The sequence below is a fragment of the Clupea harengus genome, chromosome 8 (assembly GCF_900700415.2).
Source record: "Clupea harengus chromosome 8, Ch_v2.0.2, whole genome shotgun sequence".
Lineage (NCBI taxonomy): Eukaryota > Metazoa > Chordata > Actinopteri > Clupeiformes > Clupeidae > Clupea > Clupea harengus.
This window is the reverse complement of record NC_045159.1, coordinates 29,663,280-29,688,564: the sequence shown is the minus strand read 5'-3', so window position 1 is coordinate 29,688,564 and position 25,285 is coordinate 29,663,280. Positions and strand designations below refer to the sequence as shown.

Below are 25,285 nucleotides of genomic sequence, written 5' to 3'. Positions count from 1 at the left end.
TTGATGGATGAGGTGGTCAAAGTGAGAAAAAAACCTGTATCAATTGAGTGATCAGGACTCAACCCAGCTGTGATACTGGAACCTTAAAGTTTGTGAAAATCATCAGCTCTTTGCTTGACAACCAAAGAGAAATACAATAGGAGAACTAACCCTGTTATTTACCGAAGAAGAACTTGTCCAGCTTTAAGTTTTTTGATGCATGGAGTTGAAAATTTACCTGATTTTTAAATAACTGCTCATTGTTATATTCATTACATTCATCTCAATTTAATTAATCCATTGTTTTCTGTTGTATTTCAATGTCTGTTTGCGTGCTTGTCAGGGTTCCTTTTTATCCTTTTTGAAGCTTTTTGAAGAATGGTTACATTGTCAAACTTTGACAGCAAAAATAAATGTGCCATTATATAAGGTTTTGTGTTTGTTTTTATTTTGTCAGTCTAAGGGGACACCAAGTTTGTATTTGATATTTTTCTAGTCAAGGCAAGACAAGTTCATTCATATAATACATTTCATACACAGAGACAGTTCTATGTGCTTTAAATAAATAAAATAAAAAAGAACAAAAAAGACAAAGAATAGAACATGACATTTAAATTGCATTATAACAGGTTGTAAAATGTGTTAAAGGTAAAAATTCCCTTAAATTCCTTTAGCTGTAATCTTTTCAATCAAGCGCTCAAGAGTGAGTAAAGTTTATTTTTGTGTGAAGTTAAAGTAAAGTAAAGCTTTTGGCTTTTCCACTAATATCGCTGGATTGGCTGCACTACATTCAACACATGAACTCATTATGCTCATGACAAACAAATGTATATTGAGTGTCAAGTTCTTAGGTTTTTTTGGTCAACTCTGGCACAACTTGAAATGGCCTGGTACATGAACCCCAAAGGACGCACGGGACAACTCTTTCCAACACAGCTCAATATTTTGTTTTCCATATTTGTTTGTTGTTGATGTGTGGTTGGTCTATCAGGTTGAAAACTCTCAAAACACAAAACGCATAAGTCATACAAAAATGCAAATACATTTCAAACAATTTCAATCCAACAAATGAATGAAATAAGTGCCAAGGATTACAACAGGTGGAATTGCTGAAACAATCCCAACTAATGACTGAAAGAATGTTTAAATGAATGCAAACAGTATGCAGCATTGGCGTTTTTAAGAGGTTTGTTTGCCTCTCTCTCTGCTGAGATGTTTGCTGAGAGAGACCTTCCAAACACAGGTGTTCCAACTTAAAGAGCAATGAGCAGCCTGCACTAGCCTGCTGGTGTTGCATTATGGGACTTGTAGTCTTTTAGGCAAAGTCAAGGGAGCTGATGTGATGAGGAACTCTAATGAATCTTGAAAATGTTCTTTTTACCTCAACATTGAGAATATCTAACAAAACAATTCCTATGCTTTGAGCAAGTGTTTTTATGGTGTCAATAGTTGTTAACAAAGTGATTTTGAATTGTATCAAAATCTCTCAACATACAAAATCTTTCTTAACAGACTCCTCCCTTTCGGGTGTTTTGTAACAGTCCATACAGAGGAAAGTATAAATTCCCCCCCAAAACAGAAATTTCCCATAAATCCATGAAATTACAGTGGAAAGTTTCCTGTTCTGAAACTCAAAATTTTGCAACCCTACCTACAATAAAGTGAGAGATGCTCTAAAATGAGACGCTAATACAGAACAGACGCACATTTTCATGACATGGTGGACATGCGAAATGCATATTAAATATGGCCGGGGCAACTGTAGTGATGTACACATCATATTAAATCTCATATTTCTTTATTAATCTGAACTTTGTCTGCACAGCAAGTGAACATTTTAGCACAGCATCAGTGCAGTCACTTTACTATATGGGCAGTAAAGGATATATAATATAATATAATAAAATAAAATGTAAAGCTTTTTCATGTAAATATTGGATTGAAAAGTCCACCTTGATCTTGAATATGCTGCTCATCTGTCATTACTTTGATACAGAAATAAATGATTACTTGTACAACAGAAGTTTGTATGACAGTGGAGGGGCCAACCTATGTCATTTTTACAAAACTAATATTTTCAGTTGTGTGGATAATAAAAAAGTGCATTTTGACATCCCGTTGGAATAACATTTCACAGACAATATGGCACTTACAGTCATCATAATATATTGAGACACACAATACAACATACAATACAATACACAAATGTATGAATGGCAATGATGGCAATGATGGCTTTTTGGAGACATGTTCATGTTATCTCATATTCCCTAATTCAAGTTCACAAAGCTAGAGCATATTGTAAGGCTCTAGGGTGCAGGCTGATTACCTTTGGATCTTAAAACACAGATGGACTTTTAGTTTCAATAACTCTGCAGTAATTAGGTGAGTTTTTTACAGAACATGTCTTTGAGAACTAAGAGGAGGAAATGTAATTAAGGGTACTAGGTGTTGTATGGCATTGCAAGATGATTTCATTGTCATGTTTGGTTTGATTTGAATGGTCTCAGTGTAAGTGGTGAAGTGACCTCTGTCCTGCAGCTGAATAGATTTGTTTTAATGAAGATAAACATGGGAATTCTGAACCCTGTAGACTGCAGGTAACCCCCCTCTGCAGGTAACCCCTCTCTGCAGGTAACCCCCCTCTGCAGGTAACCCCTCTCTGCAGGTAACCCCTCTCTGCAGGTAACCCCCCTCTGCAGGTAACCCCCCTCTGGAGGTAACCCCCCTCTGGAGGTAACAACCCGCCCTCCATGCTATTCTCCAAAACTAGAAACAGGGTGTGTCCATGGAATACACCTTAATCTAGAAAACGGCTGTGGCGATATCCTGAGCGACACTATTCCTAGGGCCGCCAGGTGGGTCAACAGGTAACAGCATTGCATTAAAAGAGCAGGGACTAAGGCCAAGTTCCTAAATTGAGTGGAGCCAGATTACTTAGGTTTACCAAGATTGGTTCCTTTAATAAGATATTATGTTTCAGCCGACGAAAAACGCAGAACTGCAAAGTCTATCAACTGAAATCTCCCCCTTCGCATCCGACTGAACAAATATCATTTCATGAAGGCCTTTGGTTGACTTTGTCCCTCATAGCCGATATTACTGGAAATCCAGATCTAGTCCGTGGACAAACTCCATCTTAATAGTCTTGGACCATCGTAAATAATCGTTACACCAAACTGTTTCTACTGAATACAAGAAATACAAATAGATCTTGATAAGGCTTTACAGAGTTACGGTTTAGATCACAGTATTTCCAAGGATTGTTTAGAGTTGGCAATAATATTTTATATTCTATTGCACCCTAGGTTATCACAAACAGACTACAGCTTTCGAAAGTTTTTCCTTGTTCATTTTAACAGATGAGTTTTTGTCTTTTGCCACACTTTCTTTGATAAACCCGGAATACATGCACACTCTTTTTACGTATTATCTTCCTGTCCAAAGCTTCCTTTCTTATCTCCTTCAGCATAGGGCACACTGGACAGTCCTTTACGAAAGGAAAGGAGACAATGCTGTAGGAACATTTCAACATCCACCATCACATAATTACAGAGCCTAGTGTAAGTGCAGTGGCATTTCATGAGCACACAGTTGCCATGTCCTAATTCCTTATGAATTCTCCTCACATACTTACTCACTCATGACGTTTTCCATCGAGGTCAAGTAAAAGTGGTTAGGAAAGGAGATTAGATGCAATTTTGACTATTCGACCACAGCCCAAGACTTGGGCAGGGCGTAGACTACTGGGTGCACAGATGAGACAACAGCTGTATGGCAAAAAATCTGGGAAGGAAAACAAACATTGACCTGATGAAGAACCATCAACCAATCAAGCAAACAATCTATCAATCAATCAACTCAACCAATCGATAAAATGCAAACGTAGCACCAACTCTCCCTCACCATGAGAACAGCAGCACAAATGGGTTGGGTCGACTGTCCAAGCCTATTCAAACACACACACTCGTACACACGCGTACGCACAAGAATCAAAATGTTTCACAGAAAAAAAGCTTACAATAGTTAGTTTTCCTTCCTGCTGTATCCATGTTTTTTTTTTACTTATAGTGAAAATGGCTCTAATTACACGGTGCTGGAGCTTTCTTGTGATCTCATGTTGATTCACAGTCACTGAAAATGTCCATAACACATCACATCTGCACATCTGTCCTTCTAGAATGTTAAAAGTAGTAATCACAATAACAATATCTTCACAGAAAATCTTTCACACATTTTAATGCAAAGTCTAAAAAAAAGGTCAGTGCTTACAAAACTAAAAACATTTTTTTACAATGCGTTGGAAAAGATTTGTACAGTGGTCAAGAAAACAGACCAATAATATCTCACTACCGCATGCCAAACAAGAACCAACGTCTTCACAGGCATCCTTCATACAACTCATATTCCCTACCTGGACGACCTTCAAGACATGTCCCCTCTATTGCTACCATTCACGAGGAACTGGGCGATGAATTCATGACACACACAAACACACAGTTTACAAAAAGATCATTCCTTGTCTCTGCTCCTCTGGTTTGTCAAGGTCTCTGCTTTGGTTTGTCAGGGTCACTCCTCTGGTTTTCACAGTCTCAGGTCTGGTTGTCACGGTGACTGCTCTGGTTGTCATGGCCACGGTTCTGGCTCTCACCATCACCATCACTGGTCTGTCTGCACGCTGGCCTGGATGATGTCCATGAAGGTCGTCTCTATCTGGTAGCAAAGCTGGACGTCGGGGTCGGTTCCCCACAGGGCGAAGGAAGCTCTCTTGGGCGAGGTGTGTTTGGACAGGCCCAGTATGGACACAGCATCCTGGGGTTTCTCCTTCAGATACTGCAGCCCTGGATGACATGAACACAATCACATTTAGACACCAGCTCAATCATAGAGCACAGTGATTAGAAAAACAGAATGAGTTGCAAATTGATTACTACGAATGAGGATACTAAGATCACTCTGCACCCACAACTGGCCTTGCAGTGACAGTGCCACAGCCTTTAGGTGCTGCATGAGTATGATCACATGGGTGTAACCATCCACACCTGTCAAGACAAATGACTGGAACAACCATGGGCAGCGTACAGTATGTTATGTTCAGTCAAAAGGGAAGACAGTATGTTCAGTCAAAAGGGAAAGGATGGCATTAGATGGATTTTTCCACAAAATGAAAAGGGCATTATGAAACCTAGATACTGTCGTCATTTTGAGCTTATTCTTCATAACCTGGAATTTCGGAACAAATTTAAATGGAAAACAGTGAATGAATAAACGCGGTGTCTCATTTTTAGGTATGTAAAACTCTATAGCCTATCTGTCATTTTCATGTTCATTTGTTTTCAAGACGAAGGCTCATGGTGTCTGTTACGAATGGTGGGTGTTGTGCAGGACTCAATTGCACGACTCAGCACAGGGGTAGATTTAAAGGGTGAAACGTTTTACTAGCCGGGTTCGGTACACAGGTAGGCAGTCCAAAAATAGCAAACAAAACCAAACAGGGAATAGGCAGGAGAATAGTTGTAGGGCAGGCAGAGGTCAGAAGCACGAGTAATCCCTTTAACAAGGAGGAAGCGCTAAACGCTAGGAACAGCGGAAAAAACAAGGAACATACCATATAACAACAATTTACGAAGACCCAACGAGAAACAAGAAAACAAGGACTAATATATACACACACACACACACACACACACACACACGAGGGACAGGTGAGAACAATCAAGGCGGGGCAGACAAAGACACAGGTGGACTAAACAAGGGGAATTAACAGGTGAAACCAATAATACAAACAAACCGGGAGATTGGGAACAGGTGAGGGGTGGAGACACGGACAACAACAAGAGGGCACATGGCATAGACAAACAAACATAGGGAAAGCACATGGCGGGAACAAGGAAGCACGAGGACTAGACATGGGAACAAACATGTGACAACACAAGGGAGACAAACTCAGAAATTACACAGACAGAACACAGACCTTACAGTACCCCCCCTCTAAGGGCCGGATTCCAGACGGCCCAAAAAAAAAAAAAAAAAACCAAACAGATCAAATCCACCTAGGGTGGGTGGAGGGGGTCCAGAGCAAGGCAGGCGGGCAGACCGGACCAGACAGAAGGCTGGAAGGAACCCAAGGGTCTGGTGGCTGACCGGGTGGACGGCCGAGCAAGGACAGAATGTCTGGTGGCTGGCCAAACAGGGGCAGAGTCTTTGGCAGCCGACCGGGTGGATGGCCAAACAGGGGCAGAGTCTTTGGCGACCGGCCGGGTGGGTGGCCAAACAGGGGCAGAGTCTTTGGCGACTGGCCGGGTGGGTGGCCAAACAGACCAACAATAAACACAACAACAACCACCCTAACAACAAATAGTTGCCAGCGATATCGATTGGAGTTTGGGGTTGCAAGGCCTGTGGCTGGGGTAGTCGTGGCACCTGGACTCTCTGGTTCATTAGGGCTGGCGGCACCGGGCCCTGGGTCTGCTGCAGCTGGGACAGGGAACCCAGGAACACTGGAGACAAGGACAGGAGCAGGAGCGCCTGGGGCCGGCGCAGGGACGCCTGGAACCGGCGCAGGAACAGCTTGGATGCTTGGGACAGGAACGCCTGAGACGCTTGGGACAGGGGCGCCTGAGACGCTTGGGACAAGGGCGCCTGAGACGCTCGGGACAGGGGCGCCTGGGGCGCTCGGGACAGGGGCGCTCGGGACAGGGGCGCCTGGGACGCTCGGGACAGGGGAGCTCGGGACAGGGGCGCTCGGGACAGGGGCGCTCGGGACAGGGGCGCTCGGGACAGCAGAGCCCTCAGCAGCGACGCCATCAGAAGGTGCTGCTGGACCTGCATCGGAAACGGATGCTGTAGGATCTTGGTCGGCAGCTGTGGTAGCAGGGTCCGGGTCAGCTGCGCGGTCCGGGTCGGCAGAGGTGGCAGCGGGGTCCGGGTCGGCAGTGGTGGCTGTGGGGTCCGGGTCGACAGCGCTGGCTGTAGGGTACGCACAAGCTGGGTGCGCGTCGGCTGGGTCTGCTGGGTCAGCGACGGCTGGGTCTGCAGGGTCAGCGACGGCCGGGTCTGCAGGGTGAGCGACGGCTCGGTCTGCAGGGTGAGCAACGGCTGGGTCTGCAGGGTGAGCGGCGGCTTGATCTGCGGCGGCTGGTTCTGCTGTGGCGTAGGCCTCAGTGGCGTCACCATCAGCAATTTCTTCAGAGGCTGCTTCAGGGACAGCAGCGACAGAGGCTGCTTCGGGGTTGGTAGCAACAGAGGCTACGTCGGGGGCAGCAGTGGGTGCTTCGGGAGCGGTAGCGACGGAGGCTACGTCAGTTGCATCAGAGGCTGCTTCTGGGGTGGTAGCGACAGAGGCTATGTCGGGGGCGGCAGCGTCAGAGGCTGCTTCGGGGGTGGTAGCGACAGAGGCTACGTCGGGGGCATCAGAGGCTGCTTCTGGGGCGGCAGCGTCAGAGGCAGCTTCGGGGGCGACAGCATCAGAGGCTGCTTCTGGGGTGGTAGCGACAGAGGCTACGTCGGGGGCGGCAGCGTCAGAGGCTGCTTCTGGGGCGGCAGCGTCAGAGGCTTCTTCTGGGGCGGCAGCTGGCTCAGAAGCTAGAGTGCTTAAATGAAGACCTACAGGGGTGTATTTGCCTTGACTAAGTTAAAGGCGTAGTAAGTGATTCTAATCCAATACACTTGTCAAATTCTGTGAATCTCTATTCACGGTCTGGTAGCTGTCCATTCTGTGTGCGCTGAAGAAGAAAACAACTGTTTGTACATAGTCCTGGCTCTGTAAATGGGTAAACTATTCCAGCCAATCAGCAACAGGGGTGTTCATGCTCTACAACATAATCAATTTGTCGAGAGATATGGCCGAGAAACAGCCAGACAAGAGTCAGAAGAACAAAAAATGAAAAAGAAGTTCTATGACCATGTGCTGTGTCAGGTAACGTTTTACATTTTTGAATTACTTACATGGACAAACCTAGTGATACACTGCCCCAATTTACTTGGATTGTGGTGTACGAACTAATATAGCTGGCTAGCTGACAGATAGCCAGAACTACATATAGCACTTTTCAGATTTCCTCCGGAAAAAAATCACATCCATGGAGTTTACGTGCAGTCAAGGCTACAGTTATGCAGACAGGAAAGAGACCTTCTATACTGCCACTCCACACAAATAATGTATATATTGTATAATGTATGTATATATATATTATTTGTGTGGAGTGGCAGTGGAGAAAGTCTTTTTCCTGTCTGCATAACTGAAGCCTTGACTGCACGTACACTCCATGGAGCAATGCATATGTGATTTATTTCCGGAGGAAATCTAATATATATAAATATATATATATATAGAGAGAGAGAGAGAGAAAGAGGGAGGGAGGGAGGGAGAGAGAGAGAGAGAGAGAGAGAGAGAGAAAGAAATAAAGAGAGGGAGGGAGAGAGAGAGAGGGAGAGGGAGAGAGAGAGAGGGAGGGAGAGAGAGATGCGGTGAGAGGCATCTGCAATAAGCTGAGAGAGTGGCACCTGTGAGGAGTGTGCCCATGACACTGACAGCCAGGCGTGCCACGCTCAGGGACTTGGGCAAGGCGTACTGGGTGCACAGATGAGACAGCAGTTGAATGGCAAAGATCTGGGAGAGGAAACAAACCATACTTTAATGAACCATCAATCAATGAACCAATCAACCAATCAATCAATCAATCCATATAATCTAAGTGTTAACTTTCCCTTGCTATTGAAGGGCTATTTAAGAGCCTCAGCCCAGGCCTATACAAGCACACATACACATACTGTACATACACACACATTTATGCACAGACGAATACCAAAACACATACAGTCTCACATGCGCACACACACTCTTGCGCGCATACACACACACACACACACACACACATCTATGCACAGACGTATATCCAAACACATCCAGACTCACATGCACACACACACACACACTCTTGCCGAATACACACACACACACACACATCTATGCACAGACGTATATCCAAACACATCCAGACTCACATGCATACACACACACACACACACACACACTCTTGCCGAATACACACACCTGTTTCTCCAGCTGAGGCTGGGCCAGCAGCTCTGGGATGAAGTCCAGGCAGATGTGAATGGAGGGAATTCCCGCTACGGTGAGTGGCAGAAGTGCCTGGGGGTAACCCTGAAGAGAAAGAATAGAAGGAGAAGAGAGAGAGAGAGAGAGAGAGAGAGAGAGAGAGAGGAAATTGAAAAAGGACCAGGAGGCCAGGCAGTGTTGACAATCGGCTCCGTGGATTTTCTCTTTGCTTTTTGCCACCATACACAAAGCACATGTCCCTGACAGATCAAGGAGTGCAAACGTCTAGCACTGTTATACCTGGAAGTGCACCAGCTTAGCGATGTTGGGGTACGCGATAAACATCTGATGCAGCAGGCAGCAGATGAGACACTGCACCTCCCTCAGGTTGCTAAGCAAGCCACCCTCTTCCTCCTCCTCCTCTTCCTCCTCCATCGCAGCAGTCACATCGCCGGAGGACTTGGCTTTGTTGCCCCTCATTCGGTGGAGCAGGCTGTCACCCCCGCTCCCCGGTCCTTGCTCCTCCCCCGCAGTGGGAAGACACACCTCCAGCAGGATCTGCACTGCGGCACTGTCCTACAGGTCAGGGGTCAGTAATCAGGAGTTCAAAGGTCAAAATAGAAGAACAGGAAAAGAGTGGAAGGAATGATAACTCAGCAACTCCTTCTCGCAGATTACAATACATCTGCTTTTGCAGAAAACAACGAGAAACATGTCAAATAACTTCATAATAAATTCAAATGAAATACTAATATACCAGTATATGGATTTAGAATATAGCTTTCGTTTTGGGTGAAGCTAATGACTTCAAGCAGCTGTACTTGTGTTCATCTCTGCTTGAACATGTGCATATCTGGGATTACCCAAATGCAAGCATGAATGCAAGGGTGAGTGCACAGTCTGCTGACACCATGCATGTGTGTGTGTGTGTGTGTGTGTGGTCCACATATGTGTGTTTGTGTAAGCGCTGTTTTGTGTGCTATTCACAGACCTGTGCGGAGAGGAGGGCGTTCTTCAGCTCCTCGCGGGTGACCTCGGGCGTGTCGGCTTGTTGGCCGCTCAGGCCCAGGTTGGAGATGGTCTGCGTCTGCCGCTCCATATCCGCCATCTCCTTCAGGTGGGCGTTCAGGTAGGCCTTGGAGGCCAGCAGGTAGCCGTTGTGTGCAGGGTGATGTCCATGAGTGGAGGACACCTGAGAACCAGCCAGAGAGACAGCCATCATCATACACGCAGATATAGAACACATACATTCACACGCAAACACGTTGCAGAGTCATAACATACCCTTCACACAAGTCAAACCCACACACACACATGGACACAGACAGACACACACATGCATACACATACTGTGGTGGCTTTCTTGCAACTGATTTGTTTACCATGATGTTGTATTTTGTTTCTACATCTGGTATGTATGTAGGCAAATACAACCTCCCTCTACACTCACACTCCACATAGGAGTGAACGTTGAAAGGGAGCAAAAAGACGCCCACCCTCCCCCTGCCAGAGAGAGAGAGAGAAAGAGAGAGAGAGAGAGAGAGAGAGAGTCATATCACATACTCGCAGAAAGCGTAGATGAAGAGATACATTTTCTGCAAAATAACCAATAGAATGACGTTGAGGTGATACAGCAGCTGTCAGAATGATACAAATGCGATAATGTTAGCACATGTAATGTTAGCACATGTAATGTTAGTGCCGCACACTTAAATACACTAGCCCACAGTATTACAACATCCCAACCCAAATACTCAACACAGCAGGGTTCTGTTCATGTATAAATGTAAAGGCAACAAATATTGCACAGAAAGAAAAATGACTTCCATATCGATGGGTCATATTTGAGTAGCAGGCAAACTCACCACCCCTAGTCACTTTATTTATTAATAGGTTCTCAAAAACCAAAGCAAGTTATGCGAGTATGTTAGCTAACTGGTAGCCAACTTGATCCTCATGTAGATATGGATATATCAGGCACATAACACCATATAACAGGCTTAAGTACACCCCTGAGGATAATTAGATTATATAGTGTAAGGTGGTGATCTCACTGACCAGCGGTAGAAGCAGTGACTGTTTCTACTGTTTGCTATGGTGAGCGATTGACACTGCTAGCATTACGCTAGTGATGTAGGAGCAGAGTGTCGATTCGAGTTGAACTTCCAGAGCATAACGCAATGCTCATCAGTGTCAGTTTAATGTATCCTAGAAACATTTCAGTCATTCCGACCAATCAAAGCAGCAAGATTCTTAATAGGGGCGGGACATTTATTTTTCGTTGTTCAGAAATTAGTACTTCACATCGCTTAACAAAAAGATAGAACTCTGTATAAACAAAGAGAATTGTTATGATCTGAGTGTTCCTTTTTGCTACATTGTTTTCAGGGTGATTCCCGCCTAAGGACTACAATGGTAGCTGCAAGTAGCTGCAAGTAGTTTGTGTCATTGTGTTTCCAGTCAGCAGGACCAGACCTACCCCAGTTACTCCCTGGAAGACGTTGAGGATCTCCTGTTCTGTGATTGGCTGGTTGGTGGCCTCTGGGTTGGCCTTGGAGGCGGGCGTGAGAATGGAGTTGATGTAGACGTCAATGAGTGGGAGGAGCTGAGTGTGCAGAGGGGTGGAGCTCTCACACAGCTGTCTGAAGATGCAGTCCTGAGTGACAACACACACACACACACACACACACACACACACACACACATAAACACACCACTTGCATATTATAACTGCAATAAAACAATACTATACAAAACTCTGAGGTGTAATCAAATTATTACATAAAAAGTTTACAATCGAGATACATCCAACTGGCCCAGCTCTAACCCATAGGGCCAAAATGCCAGTAGCTGATTGGTGACGACTATATTGACGGACAGGTGACTTACCTTGATGGAGACCTTGTGTTTGGTGAAGGCCCGGCTCCTCAGCAGCTGGTAGATGCAGTGGACAGGCAGGAAGCCTGTAATGTTGGCACTCAGGTTGTTGGTGACAGGCACCCGGACTGCATGGGCAGTGACCACCTACGAGACAAATGACCGGCATGTACATCCAAAGCGCCTACTTATATCCAACTACGGATGAAGGTCCTTTCAACGCAAAAATCAACTAAAGCACATAACGCCAATATCATGATCTACAGATTACAACATTGGTAGGCTATTACATGTCATATATAGCCAAAATGGTACATGAACTAGCGTAGCTAGCTACAAACAGTATGCAATACTCTACCTGTTCAGTGAAGATCTCCTGGGTGAAAATGGTCTTCATCTTGCTCAGAGAGCTTGGCTTAATGGCAATCTACAGGGAGAGATCAGCTTATCACTCAAAAAGTATTATTTCATGGTGGAATTCAATTCATCCACAACTGACTGATACCTGAAAACTGCAAAAAAAACTTCTGTAACCTTACATTTCGGCTTAAATTATATTATTTTAGCAAAACTACACGCCTTGCATTGACGCTGAATTGATATTGAATGCACACAAGCTTTCACTATTTATGAAAGGTAAGGTTCACAGTGTCTAGTTGGCCTTGGAGTGCTTAGCAGCGATGTGGGAGAGAGTCTGTCCTCCGTCAGCGATCCCTCACCTTCATTCCCAGTGTAGAACACACCAGCTCAATGATGGCACTCAACTGGTTGCTGTGGGAATACATGGCGACCAGCAACAGCATCTCTCCAAAGGAGGCAGACACTCCAGCAGCACTGAGGAGGAGAGAGAGAGAGAGAGAGAGAAAGAGAAAGAGAGATAAGAGACAAAAATAGTGCCATTACAAATGATTCCAGAGGTCTTGATTCATCATTTCAACTTCACAACATTATTATGGTTCTATCTATATTAGTATTCTATCAAAAAATAATAGATAATATTATAAATAATAGCTAAATATGAATACAAATGTCAAACTTCAGCCTGTCTTACCTTTCAAAGTAGTCCTCCTCTTTGATCATCCAGCTGAGCCACATCACCATCAGCTGCACCTGCTCCGGGGTGCTACAGGACGACACAAGTAGCCATTAAATAGCCATAAAGACATGTAACTCAGTACCACTCATTCAATTCAATTCAATTCAATTTTATTTATATAGCGCCATAACAATACAATTGTCTCTAGGCGCTCATGGCCACAAGAGGGTGCTATACTCTGCTCAGTGCAAATTGGATAGCACAGTGGTTCTCAATCCTCCTCCAAGGGAACCTGCTGATACAATCCACTTTTCCCTGATGCAAGCACACCTGATTGAAGTTAGTGGTATTATAATGCTTCTGATCACCTTGTTCAACTGATAAAAGTTCCAATGATGAGTTAAGTCAGGAGCACAGACAGAACAAATGCAGAGAAGAGAGGAGGGGGTGGTATGAAGTGTGTGTGTGTGTGAGAGAGGGGTGTTTATTTGTGTCCGTTGAGTGTCCGTACCTGACTAGAGTGGGGAAGGCCAGTAACTTGCAGAAGGCCAGTGAGACTAAGCGCACGCCAGCGGGGGTGGCGGGAGGACGACTCGTCATCAGCTGGAGGAGCTGCTCTGCCTCCTCATCTGTAGGCCTGGGGGGGGTAGGGAGGGGACACAAACACACAGACACAGACACACACACACACAGATCAAAACATTTAAACGCTGTGTAAGAAACAGTAATACCAGTACAAATGTTTTCATGATCAAGTTTATATTTCACATTCAGAGTGTTTGCAAATGTAGCATGTTTTGTCTCTGTAAAACGAACTGTATACGTCCTTTTAACACTAAACACCACAGTTCATGACCGTAGCTGATAGAACAAAAGTGACGGGTGTCTGCTGGCATCTCACCTGAGCCCAGCGATGCCCATGAGGGCGCAGTAGAGGTGCAGCAGGGCGCTGGCCTTGACCACGTGCTCCTCCCTCAGGCCCGAGTACCCCCTGGCGCCGCCCCCACCCCGGCCCCGGGCGGAGTCGCCCTCGCTGTCGTTGGGCACGTGGGTGCTGCTCTCGCGCTTCCTCTGGGGGGGACGAGGAGGGAGGAAAGAGGAGGAGAAAATGATGGACATTCATGGAGAGAGGAGAGACAGAGAGAGAGAGGGATGAGGTGAGGTGAGGTGGAGGAGAAGGGCAGTAGGAAAGAAAAAAGGAGGGAGGGAGGGAGGGAAAGAGAAAAAGTAAGGGGAAGAGAGAATGAGACATGGGAATGCGTATTCATGCGTCACTCAACATGTGGCTCGATGGTGTTTTGAGCAGTTTTCGTACCTTCGTGTGCAGCATATCAGAAATGGCCAACAGAAAAGCAAAGACGGAGACGGCTCCTGTTACCATGGAAACAATAAACGAAGCTAGCTTTAGTATCTACATAGCTACTGCATATCAGAAATGGCTAACAGAAAAGTTTTGAAAAGATACGATAACGGAGGGCAAAGAAAACTATGCATGGTCTTGGTCATGCTTATATTAAATTGTGTATATGTACAAAAATGTGTATATTTGAATGTATGTATTTCACTGCTATAAAAATATAGAAAGCAGGTGTTTGATGGTTGTTTACATTTGCCTTCTCTTTCAGTAGTTTGAGTATGCTATGCTAGGCTATTTTGCAGATTCTGTTCCGTTTTTCTCAATGATGGTCAAATTCAATATTAGTAGTTAAAGAAGCACTATTTCTATCATTTAGATTTCGTTTCAGTATTTCAAAGTGAATGAGCTGTGGGAGCATAAGAACAGTGAGCGTCTAGCAGCGATTATCATAGACATATATGATGTATGTACATATGGCTGTGGCGATTTATAGCCTTACTATCAAGATTCTAAGTAACATGGAGACAAAACTTTTTTTTTTATTTCTCGTAGATCATAAACCATTCAATATATAAACGAATCAATGAAATCGGTTGAGAAATGTAAACGCTAAAGTGCTTTTTATCCAGAAAAGCAGGAGCTCCCCCATTCACTTGCATGTGTTTACTGGCCAGTCATCACCTCCCCAAGATGGCGGCGAGTTGGCACGTCGCAGCAACGTTCTGAAGCAGACAATTCATAGTTTTCACGTGACGTCAGAATGACCAGCTGAAGGGCAAAAAACACATTCCACACCTGTCTAACACTGGAGATTATACAGGAACCGACCCCTTATAGCTCCTGTTACAATCAGATTCCCATCACCCTTTGCAAAAACATTGAAATAATCAAGCTGAGGTATTACTGTTGCCAAGAGTTTTTGTATGTGCTTGTTAATGTTAATTGTTCTCAGATACAAATACAATTTACAGTCTTTATGCTTTGCTTTGAAATGTGCCCTCCCTCTCTCTCTCTGTCTTGCTCGCTCGCTCAAGCACACGCTTTTCCTCAACAATCCACCCACCCTCTCTCCCTCTCAACAAAGGAGGACATAACAGGATGGCATTAGATGGATTTTTCCACAAAATGAAAAGGGCATTATGAAACCTAGATACTGTCGTCGTTTTGAGCTTATTCTTCATAACCTCGAATTTCGCAACAAATTTAAATGGAAGACAGTGAATGAATAAACGCGGTGTCTCATTTTTAGGTATGTAAAACTCTATAGCCTATCTGTCATTTTCATGTTCATTTGTTTTCAAGACGAAGGCTCATGGTGTCTGAGTAATGCAAAGACTAAGTGTCAAATGAGAGGGGCAAATGGTAGCCTAAATGAAAAAGTCTGTTAGCCTACATAATATTGGCACCCATATAGGTTATAGTAAGTTTTGATTATTTGGATAATTGATACATCTCTTTTGGGCTAAAGTGATTTAAAGACCTGGACGTGCTGGACCCAGCTTCTCGCCTAGACCTCACTCCTGAAACAGGTTGACTTTGTTCTTCTGTCATTTACCCACCCTTCAAATGATCATGTTTTTGTTTTTTTTTACATCAGAATTGAGTTATTTTAGACTTTTCAGTTTGAATGACTAGCTTAGGACCTCAAAGTTTTTTTTGTACTCGACACAAAACGTCAGAAATAAAAGTCTGTAATCCAAAATTCTTCTGATTGTCTGTTTACTTAATAACGTAAATCATACAGTATAAAAACTCAGGATATCACTTTTTCTAGCTAATTAACTGGCATTAAGTGTAGGTCAAAAGACTGTGTTGCTTCAAGGTCAAGTGGCTTCTGACTACTTCACAGGGTTTCTTATTCTTTCATATTAAATCAAACAGCCAATCAAATGACATTATTCTCCACTATTCTATCACTGGTCAACTATCAATATTTCCATTTTGACATTACACATGCAACACAGTTTCTTCTTAGTTCTTATAAATATCTTTAAATCTTAAATTCTCAATCTGCAATTATTATTCAATTACAATATTATTACAAAACTATAATTTGGTTACAAGAGTTCTAAACAAAGAAATGGCAGAATGGTACAAATACAGACCTAAATAATGATGTTTTCACATTTCAGCATCTTTATTTTATTTTGTAAAAGTTGACATCTCATCAGATTCAGTTTTGTTGGTTTGGATATTCTCCAGCGTAATCTTTCTATTCTTTCCAGTTACGGACAAACTGATGTCGATGTAGTCGTCTCCTCCTACATGAACCTGAGGAGATGGAGACAAGGACAGAGAGGGACCCATTGAGAGACAAGGACAGAGAGGGAACCATAGAGAGACAAGGACGGAGAGGAGAGACAAGGACAGAGAGGAGAGACAAGGACAGAGAGGGAACCATAGAGAGACAAGGACAGAGAGGAGAGACAAGGACAGAGAGGGAACCATAGAGACAAGGACAGAGAGGAGAGACAAGGACAGAGAGGGGCCCATAGAGAGACAAGGACAGAGAGGGACTCATAGAGAGACAAGGACAGAGAGGGACCCATAGAGAGACAAGGACAGAGAGGGGCCCATAGAGACAAGGACAGAGAGGGGCCCATAGAGAGACAAGGACAGAGAGGGACCCATAGAGAGACAAGGACAGAGAGGAGAGACAAAGGGGGAGAAACAGAGGGAGAGAAGTGAAGGAGAAGAAGTGAAAAGAGAAAAATCAGAGAGTGTGGCAATAAATTACATCTACAGACAAGAATGGAAACAGTTATCTAATTACTAATGAGTTCACTGAACAGACACACACACACACACACACACACACACACACACACACACACACACACACACACACACACATACAAACACACACACACACACACACACCTGCATGCATATGATGTCTGCATGTAAACACTCACACACACAGAGAGAAGTATGATACCTTGATGAAGTCCATTTCCCCCTTAAAACATATTAGGGTCCTGTACTTCTTGGCAGTGTAGATGTAATACTTCTTTCCTGCTCTCTTTTCAACCTCGTCTTTCACCTGCAGATGTAGCAAAGAGAGATTATATGGCAGGGCAGTGTGTGTGTGAGAGAGAGTGACACAAGGTGAGAGTTAGGCACTAGCTTACGATCCCACACAGCCCTATGATGTTGGTGCTTTTAGCTTTAAGTTAAAGTTAAAGTATTTAGCAGAGGCTTTTGTCCAAAGTGTTTAATTGTTGCTGATTAAAGTGCTATAACTGACTCTGCTGTTCACATGCTAATGGCAAAGCAAACAACCACAACCGTTAGATATAACCACGACTGTACACACATGATTTGACCTCATGTAAACACACACCTGCATAAGCAGAGGGTGTAGGAATACTGTGAATATGAGGCTTTTAACTAAACTACAAAAACACATGTTACATTGTGATCTTTCTGGAATCATGTTCTATTCAAGTATAAGGGTAGTACACAGATGTATCTCAGTCATTAGGAAAGGATTTGGCACTGGCCTCTCTGTCTGCACACCCATGTCATGGACCCTCATGCCCCATTACACTCACACTAGAGAACTCTTCAGCTAAATTCAAATGACATCGGTTTGGAACCTGGGTTTTACTGCAAATTCTGCCACATTAAAACCATCCCATAAAGTTGCCAACTTATGCTTAAAAAGCAAAAATTGCAACTGTTTGGAACCTCATTTTACTGAGTGTTCTGGCACACTAAAATAAAAACGTATTATAATGTAATTGTAATGTCCTGCAAAGCACTCTGAGGCAATGTCAGTTGATTGCTGCCTTAAAATAATTGGGGTGTGTAAGCTGTATCCCAACCCTGTGCAGTTAGAAACTCAAAAATGAAATTCAGTTGAGTTGAGTTGAATAATGTGAAACGTTCACCTCACCTCATCGCACATGGTTTGGATTTCCGGCGTCGCAGCCATGACCTTGCTTAGAAATCCTTCGTTAGGGGGAGGCATCGAAGACATCTTGTTGAAGAAAGGAGAGCAAAATCTAGAGAAAGTTTTGTTTTTCAGTCTCCCAGTATGGACAAAGTGTGGATAAACGCACATCTTCTGTTTTTTATAGGCTCAAAATACACACATAACCTTCAGAGTCATCATTCAGTTCATCATTTAATGTTTCTTTTCATAATTCATTCCATTCCAAAGGGGCAAAAACACACATGGAAAGTTACACGTTTGCATTGAAAGTTAATCAATAATGTTCGCTGAGAAGCTCATGGCTCATAAAGTTTATGGTTATCATGAAACCCGATGAAATTGTGCATCTACCCAAAATAGAAACCTGCCTGCAAGATATAAAATATTGCATGGCTAACAACTTCCTGCTCCTCAACTCTGATAAAACTGAGGTTATGCTTGTAGGCTCCGATCCATTAATAATAATAATAATAATAATGCATTTTATTTGTAACGCACTCTTCATTCAGAAGAATCTCAGAGTGCCAACATAGTAGAAACAAACTATAATAATAAAAAAAATGTTTTAAAAATGAATGACACTATCTAGCCATCTATCCACACTCAAATAGCATCCCAACACCCAATACTAGCATCAAATACCTTGGGGTAACTATCAACCAAGACCTCCTACTTGACTCACACATACAACAGATCTCAAAGACATCATTTTTTCATTTACGCAATATTGCCAAAATTAGAAAAGTCCTATCCCTCCAAGATGCAGAAAAACGAATCCACGCATTTATTACATCGCGACTAGATTACTGCAATGCTCTCCTGTCCGGATGCAGCAACAACTCAATAAAGAGCCTCCAACTTATACAAAACGCTGCTGCCCGTACACTCACTCTCACACTCTCTTTCAGTAGATTCTAAATTCGGTTGAGTAGTAATGCTTTTATTTAAGATCAACAAAAGGGAGGCTGTCCATGGAGAATCTGATGTTACAAGGAAGTATCAGAGTTATAAAAGTCTTGACTCTCCCAATAGTTTACCTCCCATTTTCTGATGTCACATTGAGCATGGCCTATCATTGAGGAACAGCGTCCCCTTGGCAATTTGCCACTATTATTTTGGGTTCTCATTACTTCCTCCTTCTGCAAATTATGACAGGTGTTGCAGGTTAAAAGTTACAGCCACCATTTTATGTAATGCTTCCTCACAGTTTTTTCGGTAATGCTCAAACTCACAAAATGGCAGATATTAAATGCATGTAGGAATAACATGGAAATAACTATGTGCTTCGAGCCTGCCCTTAGGTGGCATAAGCGATTGCTAAAGCTTTTGTGGAGGTGGTGTCTTGTATAGGACCCAAAGTGATCAATGTCACCAGTTCACCCTAACACTAGACTGCCTTATTTGCCTATGTATGTGTTTATGATGTCTTTGTCATTGATTTGGGCATTAAATATGGGTTTGTTTTTCAATAACCTTGTGTTATGTCTTGTCCAAACACCACATGGCCTTAAAATCAAAGTCTTCTGAAAAAAAAAAAAATGCTTCTGAGTTTGTTTTGTCTTTTTCTACAGGTCTACAGACTTTAACACAATGCCACAATGAATGACTTCAGTATACAGAGATGTTCCACCTAATGACCGGCACCTATCTTCCTGCCATCACATAGTAAAACACACCGTAGAAATATAACAATAAACATGTTTCAACAATTTTGATGTTTCCACGGTAATGTTAGCTATATTACATATTAGCACAGGTGTGAACATGCATCAGAGAAAGGTAGATTTTAGGGGTGTAAAAAAAAAACGATACGTATCGATATCCGTTTTTAGCGTGTAAGATACGACTACATCGATGCGTGACGTCCCGTATCGGTATTAAAATGGCATAAACCGGTCTTTGCCCGATTTAAAAGTTATGAACCGGTTCACAAGCGCTTGTCTCTCCGTTAACTTGCTACGCAAAACACTAAACACTGGCTGACCTGTTGCATTTGATCTCAGTCAGAACAATGACAGCCTGTCATTGGCCAAAGCCCGCATAGCATCAACCAATCAGGCTGTATTCTCACAAACAACGCCAAGACCTGAATGACAGATTACAACTCCCATTCATTTCAACAGCCAATGCTATGCCAGCTACTTCAGCCAAGGAAGATACATCGTTGTTGATTGCGTGATTCTACAGAGATCCTCGGATTTAAATAATTATAATAACAATAAATAGGAGAATATTTGTATCATTAACAATTATGTTTAACATTTATAGTTATGATTCCGAGACCGAGCCATCGTGATGTCCTAACATAAATAAAAGCACTATATTGTAACGTGCCGGCATAGTCGCCCCATAATGCCGTGCGGCGGGCGCATACTTTTCTCTATGTGATGCACTAGCGCTCAACGATGTTCCCTAACAATGTTCCTTACTGTTCTAATTGCATGTCGTTGTTCTGTGTTGGGACGGAGTTTATACAGGTGTGTGACGGTAGCACAGTCTGTTCGTGATAACTTGTACCAGGGCATAAAGCCTGTGCCATTTGACATTGTGTTGAGTTTAGTACTTAATCAAAAGTCATAACAAATATTCCGCACTTCCGTGATTTGTTTCAATATGAACACTGGAAATGGCAGTGAATAAATAAATAACCACTAAACTCAATCGTGTGGATATAGCCATTGTGGAATAGAATTGACATATCTACATTCTGTAACAGTACCTCCACCTCTGCCCTGGTGAAATTAGGTCTGGGTTTACCGGTGCTTGCTCATAGGCCATGTCTGTTTATAAAGAGTTACTGAGATGAAGAGAACATGAAGTATCACAACGTCTACGGGTGGGGTGGTATAACGTGAGTGAGAGCAAGAATTTGATTACGCCCTTTCTATGTTCTCACAACTGCCCCTTCTTAGTATTTCACATGACATGTTTTGCACGAGAACATTTGCTATTCGTATCATTTTTAAAACACTAGATTACAAAAAAAATGTAATACTGCGAGAAGTAAAGTATTTTGACATTCAAAAGGAATTACTGGCCAAGCATCATATTCAGATTTACATAAAAACATATTGTTACATTACATAAACTGACATATGAGGTAGATATCTAGTCGGCCTGATCAGACAAGTTCCAACGTTCCAGCCACCCTACTGGAGTCCAGCAAACGTCCCACTCTTCTATCTAGATCTGATGAACAATCAAGTAAGGATGAGTCACAGTGGAAGTGACACAAATAGCCTGAAAGGTAGAGGGGACAGGGTATCTATGCATACACACACAGACACATAAAACAAACCAACCAACCAACACGCCTGCCTGTGGAACCAGTTCCCATGGAAAAAGCCATTGGCAAAACCTTCTAGTCGGACTGGTCAGACAAGTTCCAACATTCCAGCCACCCTACTGGATTCCAGCAAACGTCCCACTCTTCTAACTAGCTCTGATGAACAATCAAGTAAGAATGAGTCACAGTGGAAGTGACACAACCTGACGTGAGGGGCTTCAGAGGAAGAGTGACATACAATACAATATAACCATTAGTGCTGTCAGTTTAACGCGTTATTAACGGCGTTAACGCAAACCCATTTAAACGCCGTTGATTTTTTTTAGATTAACGTTCTTTTTGGCCTCGCAAACTGTGTAGTATGCTAACGTTACGGTTTGAGTGAATGGTGAGCGCGATACGGCGAAATGGATGATAAAAAGCTTCTGAATGGAAAGTTTACTTTTAAAAGTTGTGTTGTGCAAAAGAAGCAAGCTTCACTGTTGTCCGAAAATGTCAACAGGCAGCTAGCTGAAAGCAAATAAGTAGTAGGCTTACATTTTATTGGTAACCTAACTGTTACGGTTCATTGTTTCTGAAATAAGAGGCCTGACTGCTATGTTCCCAGCAAACTTGAAAAAAAGAAAATATTAAGCCATCATTTAACTGCACTATAGGCTGAGTCCTTGTTTACCTGAAATGTGCACTTTATAATTTTATTTTGTACCGCCCTGTTTGGCAATGTTGGTTTTCAATAAAATAAAACGTTTGCATAAAGCAAGCCAATGCACTTTTCCATGTTGATAAGGGCATTCAAATAAAAATAAAATGATGGAAAAAATAAATAAACGAAGGGACATTTAGAATAGATACAAATTTGCGATTAATCGCGATTAATTTTGAGTTAACTATGACATTAATGCGATTAATCGTGATTAAATATTTTAATCGTTTGACAGCACTAATAACCATACAATACTACAATATTTCTTTTAAATAAACACAACAACGATCGCAACGATGAACAAACATTAATTAGAGAACAAAACCAATGAGAAAATGTCACGTCTGTGCTGAACTCCGCTCCGGCCACGCCAGCCTGTCACATTCACTCGCTCATCTTCCCAATCGCTTGCAAATTATGTTTTTTTTGTCTTCTGTTCAGTTGATGGCTGGCAAACAACAATCTTAGAAGGTTTAGGTCACTTGTGGCATATATTATATCTACCTCATGAAAATAAGCCGAAACGGAATAAAATGGAATTCACCAAAATGTGAAACGGAAAATGAATTTTTTTTAAATGGAAAATCATTGGCCCTAGATATTGACTCACCTTCAGGATGAACTCAGCCGACGGCAGACAACAGGTTGTGGTGAGGTCAAGCGCTCCTCAGCTGGACAGAAAGATCTAGAGGCTCGCACCTGACTTTATAATGAAGTAATGCTGAGTCACACAGACGCATAGGCAGGTGGTGAAAAGAAGGGGGTTATGTTATTGGAACCAAAAGTGCTCAATGATGGGAGGGTTGTTTTAATCGGTGCCAAGCGCCACAGGTTTATCCGGTTAGTACAAAGACATCAAAGTCCCGATGACAATCTAAGAAATTTATTTATTGACATGCACACACTCTGAAGCCATGAATGCCAGGAATATGAAGTAACCGTCAATTGAACCGTGATAGAAAAGAAAGATTTAATAATAACTTATAAACCATAGTAGCACAAAAGTTTCTTTTAACAGCACAAGCGATTGAGACTATTTTGATGAGATGTGGACGTGGACGGGGGGGGGGGGGGGGCTGGTGACGTCATGCGTGTGAAGAATAAGCTGTAAAAAATTTAAATCCATAATAGCACGAATGTTTCTTCTAACAGCACAAACCAGCACAAACGATTGAGACCCTTTTGGTGAGATTTGGTTGGGTTAAGCTGGTGATGTCGCGTGTGTGAAAAATAAAACGGTAAGAACTTTAAAATCATAATAGCACAAATATTTATTTTAACAGCACAAACGTAGCACAAACGATTGGGACTATTTTGATGAGTTTTTGACGTGGACGGGGGGCTGAGTGACGTCACAGCCCAGATAATGTAACTTTAAATTACTCAAAACCCTTAATAGCACAAACGATAATTTCTACGCCACAAACCAGCACAAACGAGCTAGCTTCACTCAGGTAATTTCATGCACTGGTATTTCCTTGAAGATATGTATATTTACAGTGCATGAAATGCCCGGTATTGTCATCCAAACTTTTCTTATACTTCTTCCTATTATTCTCTTTACCGATTTCTACAATTAATTTAGCTCCAACCGCTTAACGTAGAAACTTCAGCTATGTATTTTTCATTTTTTTAAACATTAAACTTTTTAAGATATTAAAGAAAAACTAATCAAATTTCTCCCATAGACTTACATTGGGCCATTGTGACATCATAATAGGGTCATTAAACTGGCTTGCATTTGTGCTTCACTGACGCCTGCGCCAATTGACCTATGGCTAAGCCCCGCCCCTCAAACGCAGACGAGCCAATGGCAGTTTAGTAACAATTGCACTCGGACATCTTGAGTTTACAACTCCATAGAGTAGCATTAGAAACCGTGATTCTTCACTTGTTTTATGGGGTTTGTTGTAATGTAAGTTGAACAAAAATGGTCAAACGATGAGCATGGGGTAAATACAACACTTATACGAGGTATCATGAGAGGATAGGCAATGGGGTATATTTTATCCCATTTCCCAAACTAAAACAAGGCAGTGCCAAATGTCCCCAGTGGATTAAGCTGTGTGGCAGACCACACAGTCAACTCTACGTTCATTAGCTATCTGCCATACTCTTGTTAGGTTGGAAATTTCCTCTGCTAAAGCAATCAACTAAGCCTACATGATCATAGGCATACTCATTATTCACATTATTGTCATTGACAGTACCGGCTTACTTTCACCACTGATGTTATGCTAGGCTTAGGCAAGTTATCTCTGGCTAAAACGGTTAAAACTAGCTATGCGCTAGCGTAGCTATGTCAGTTATCGGACAGTTTGTTAAAAATCAGCCATTCTATTAAACAATCGATATGCACAAGTATACATAAGTTTAATAATTAATTAACATGACAACGTGAACATTTGCCGATAACACACGCATGCCGGTTACGATAGCTAGCTAGACAGTTAGGACACTGTCCTGTCAGGGGCAGGTTAATGCTAGTTATAATAAACGTAGGTCTACATCTCAGAGCCTCTCCAGATTAGTTAAATTAACTGAAGGTAAATGAATTTAATCTTTCCCTGCGGTGCATGAACAATGCTGGTATTGGATGTATTTATCTGCAATCGTGATGACCGTGAGATGAGGCTTCTCCCTCTTGCATAGTGATCTGTACATTTTCGCCTTAAATTTAAGCTTGTTATCCACCATATCTAGTTTTTGAATGTTATACATATCCCTTCATTGCATAATGAAGTCCCTTTTGAAGGCTTCTAGACGAAATCAGGTTCTTTTGTCTCCAAAAGTTGTCTAGAGCCTCTTGGAATATCGTTTTGACACTGATAGCTGCCATTGTAAACTCTAGTAAGCTCCGATAACTTGTCTGAGTTACTAAGGGGGGCGGGGCTTAGCCATAGGTCAATTCCAAGGCACCTCTTCTCTCTGTCTCTCTCCATTCAACTGTATAACTAGGAATATTAGGATACACCTTCCATTCTCTCTATTTCTCCATATTTCTCTCTATCCCTCTCAGTAAACTTTCTCACACTCAATATCTCTGCTTCAC

General features: G+C 42.6%; 1 protein-coding gene across 1 annotated transcript; it reads right to left on the bottom strand.

Moving 5' to 3' along the window:
• Positions 1 to 4,422: 4,422 nt before the first annotated feature.
• Positions 4,423 to 14,069, bottom strand: LOC105899244 (integrator complex subunit 2). The gene is given in 16 exon segments (XM_042708522.1): positions 4,423 to 4,835; positions 4,926 to 5,021; positions 6,805 to 6,948; positions 8,485 to 8,590; positions 9,035 to 9,142; positions 9,338 to 9,613; positions 10,029 to 10,198; positions 10,201 to 10,229; positions 10,601 to 10,674; positions 11,517 to 11,693; positions 11,927 to 12,061; positions 12,273 to 12,341; positions 12,634 to 12,748; positions 12,966 to 13,037; positions 13,462 to 13,587; positions 13,852 to 14,069. Coding segments are annotated over 16 exon segments (2,112 nt in total). The 3' UTR covers positions 4,423 to 4,638.
• Positions 14,070 to 25,285: the final 11,216 nt, after the last annotated feature.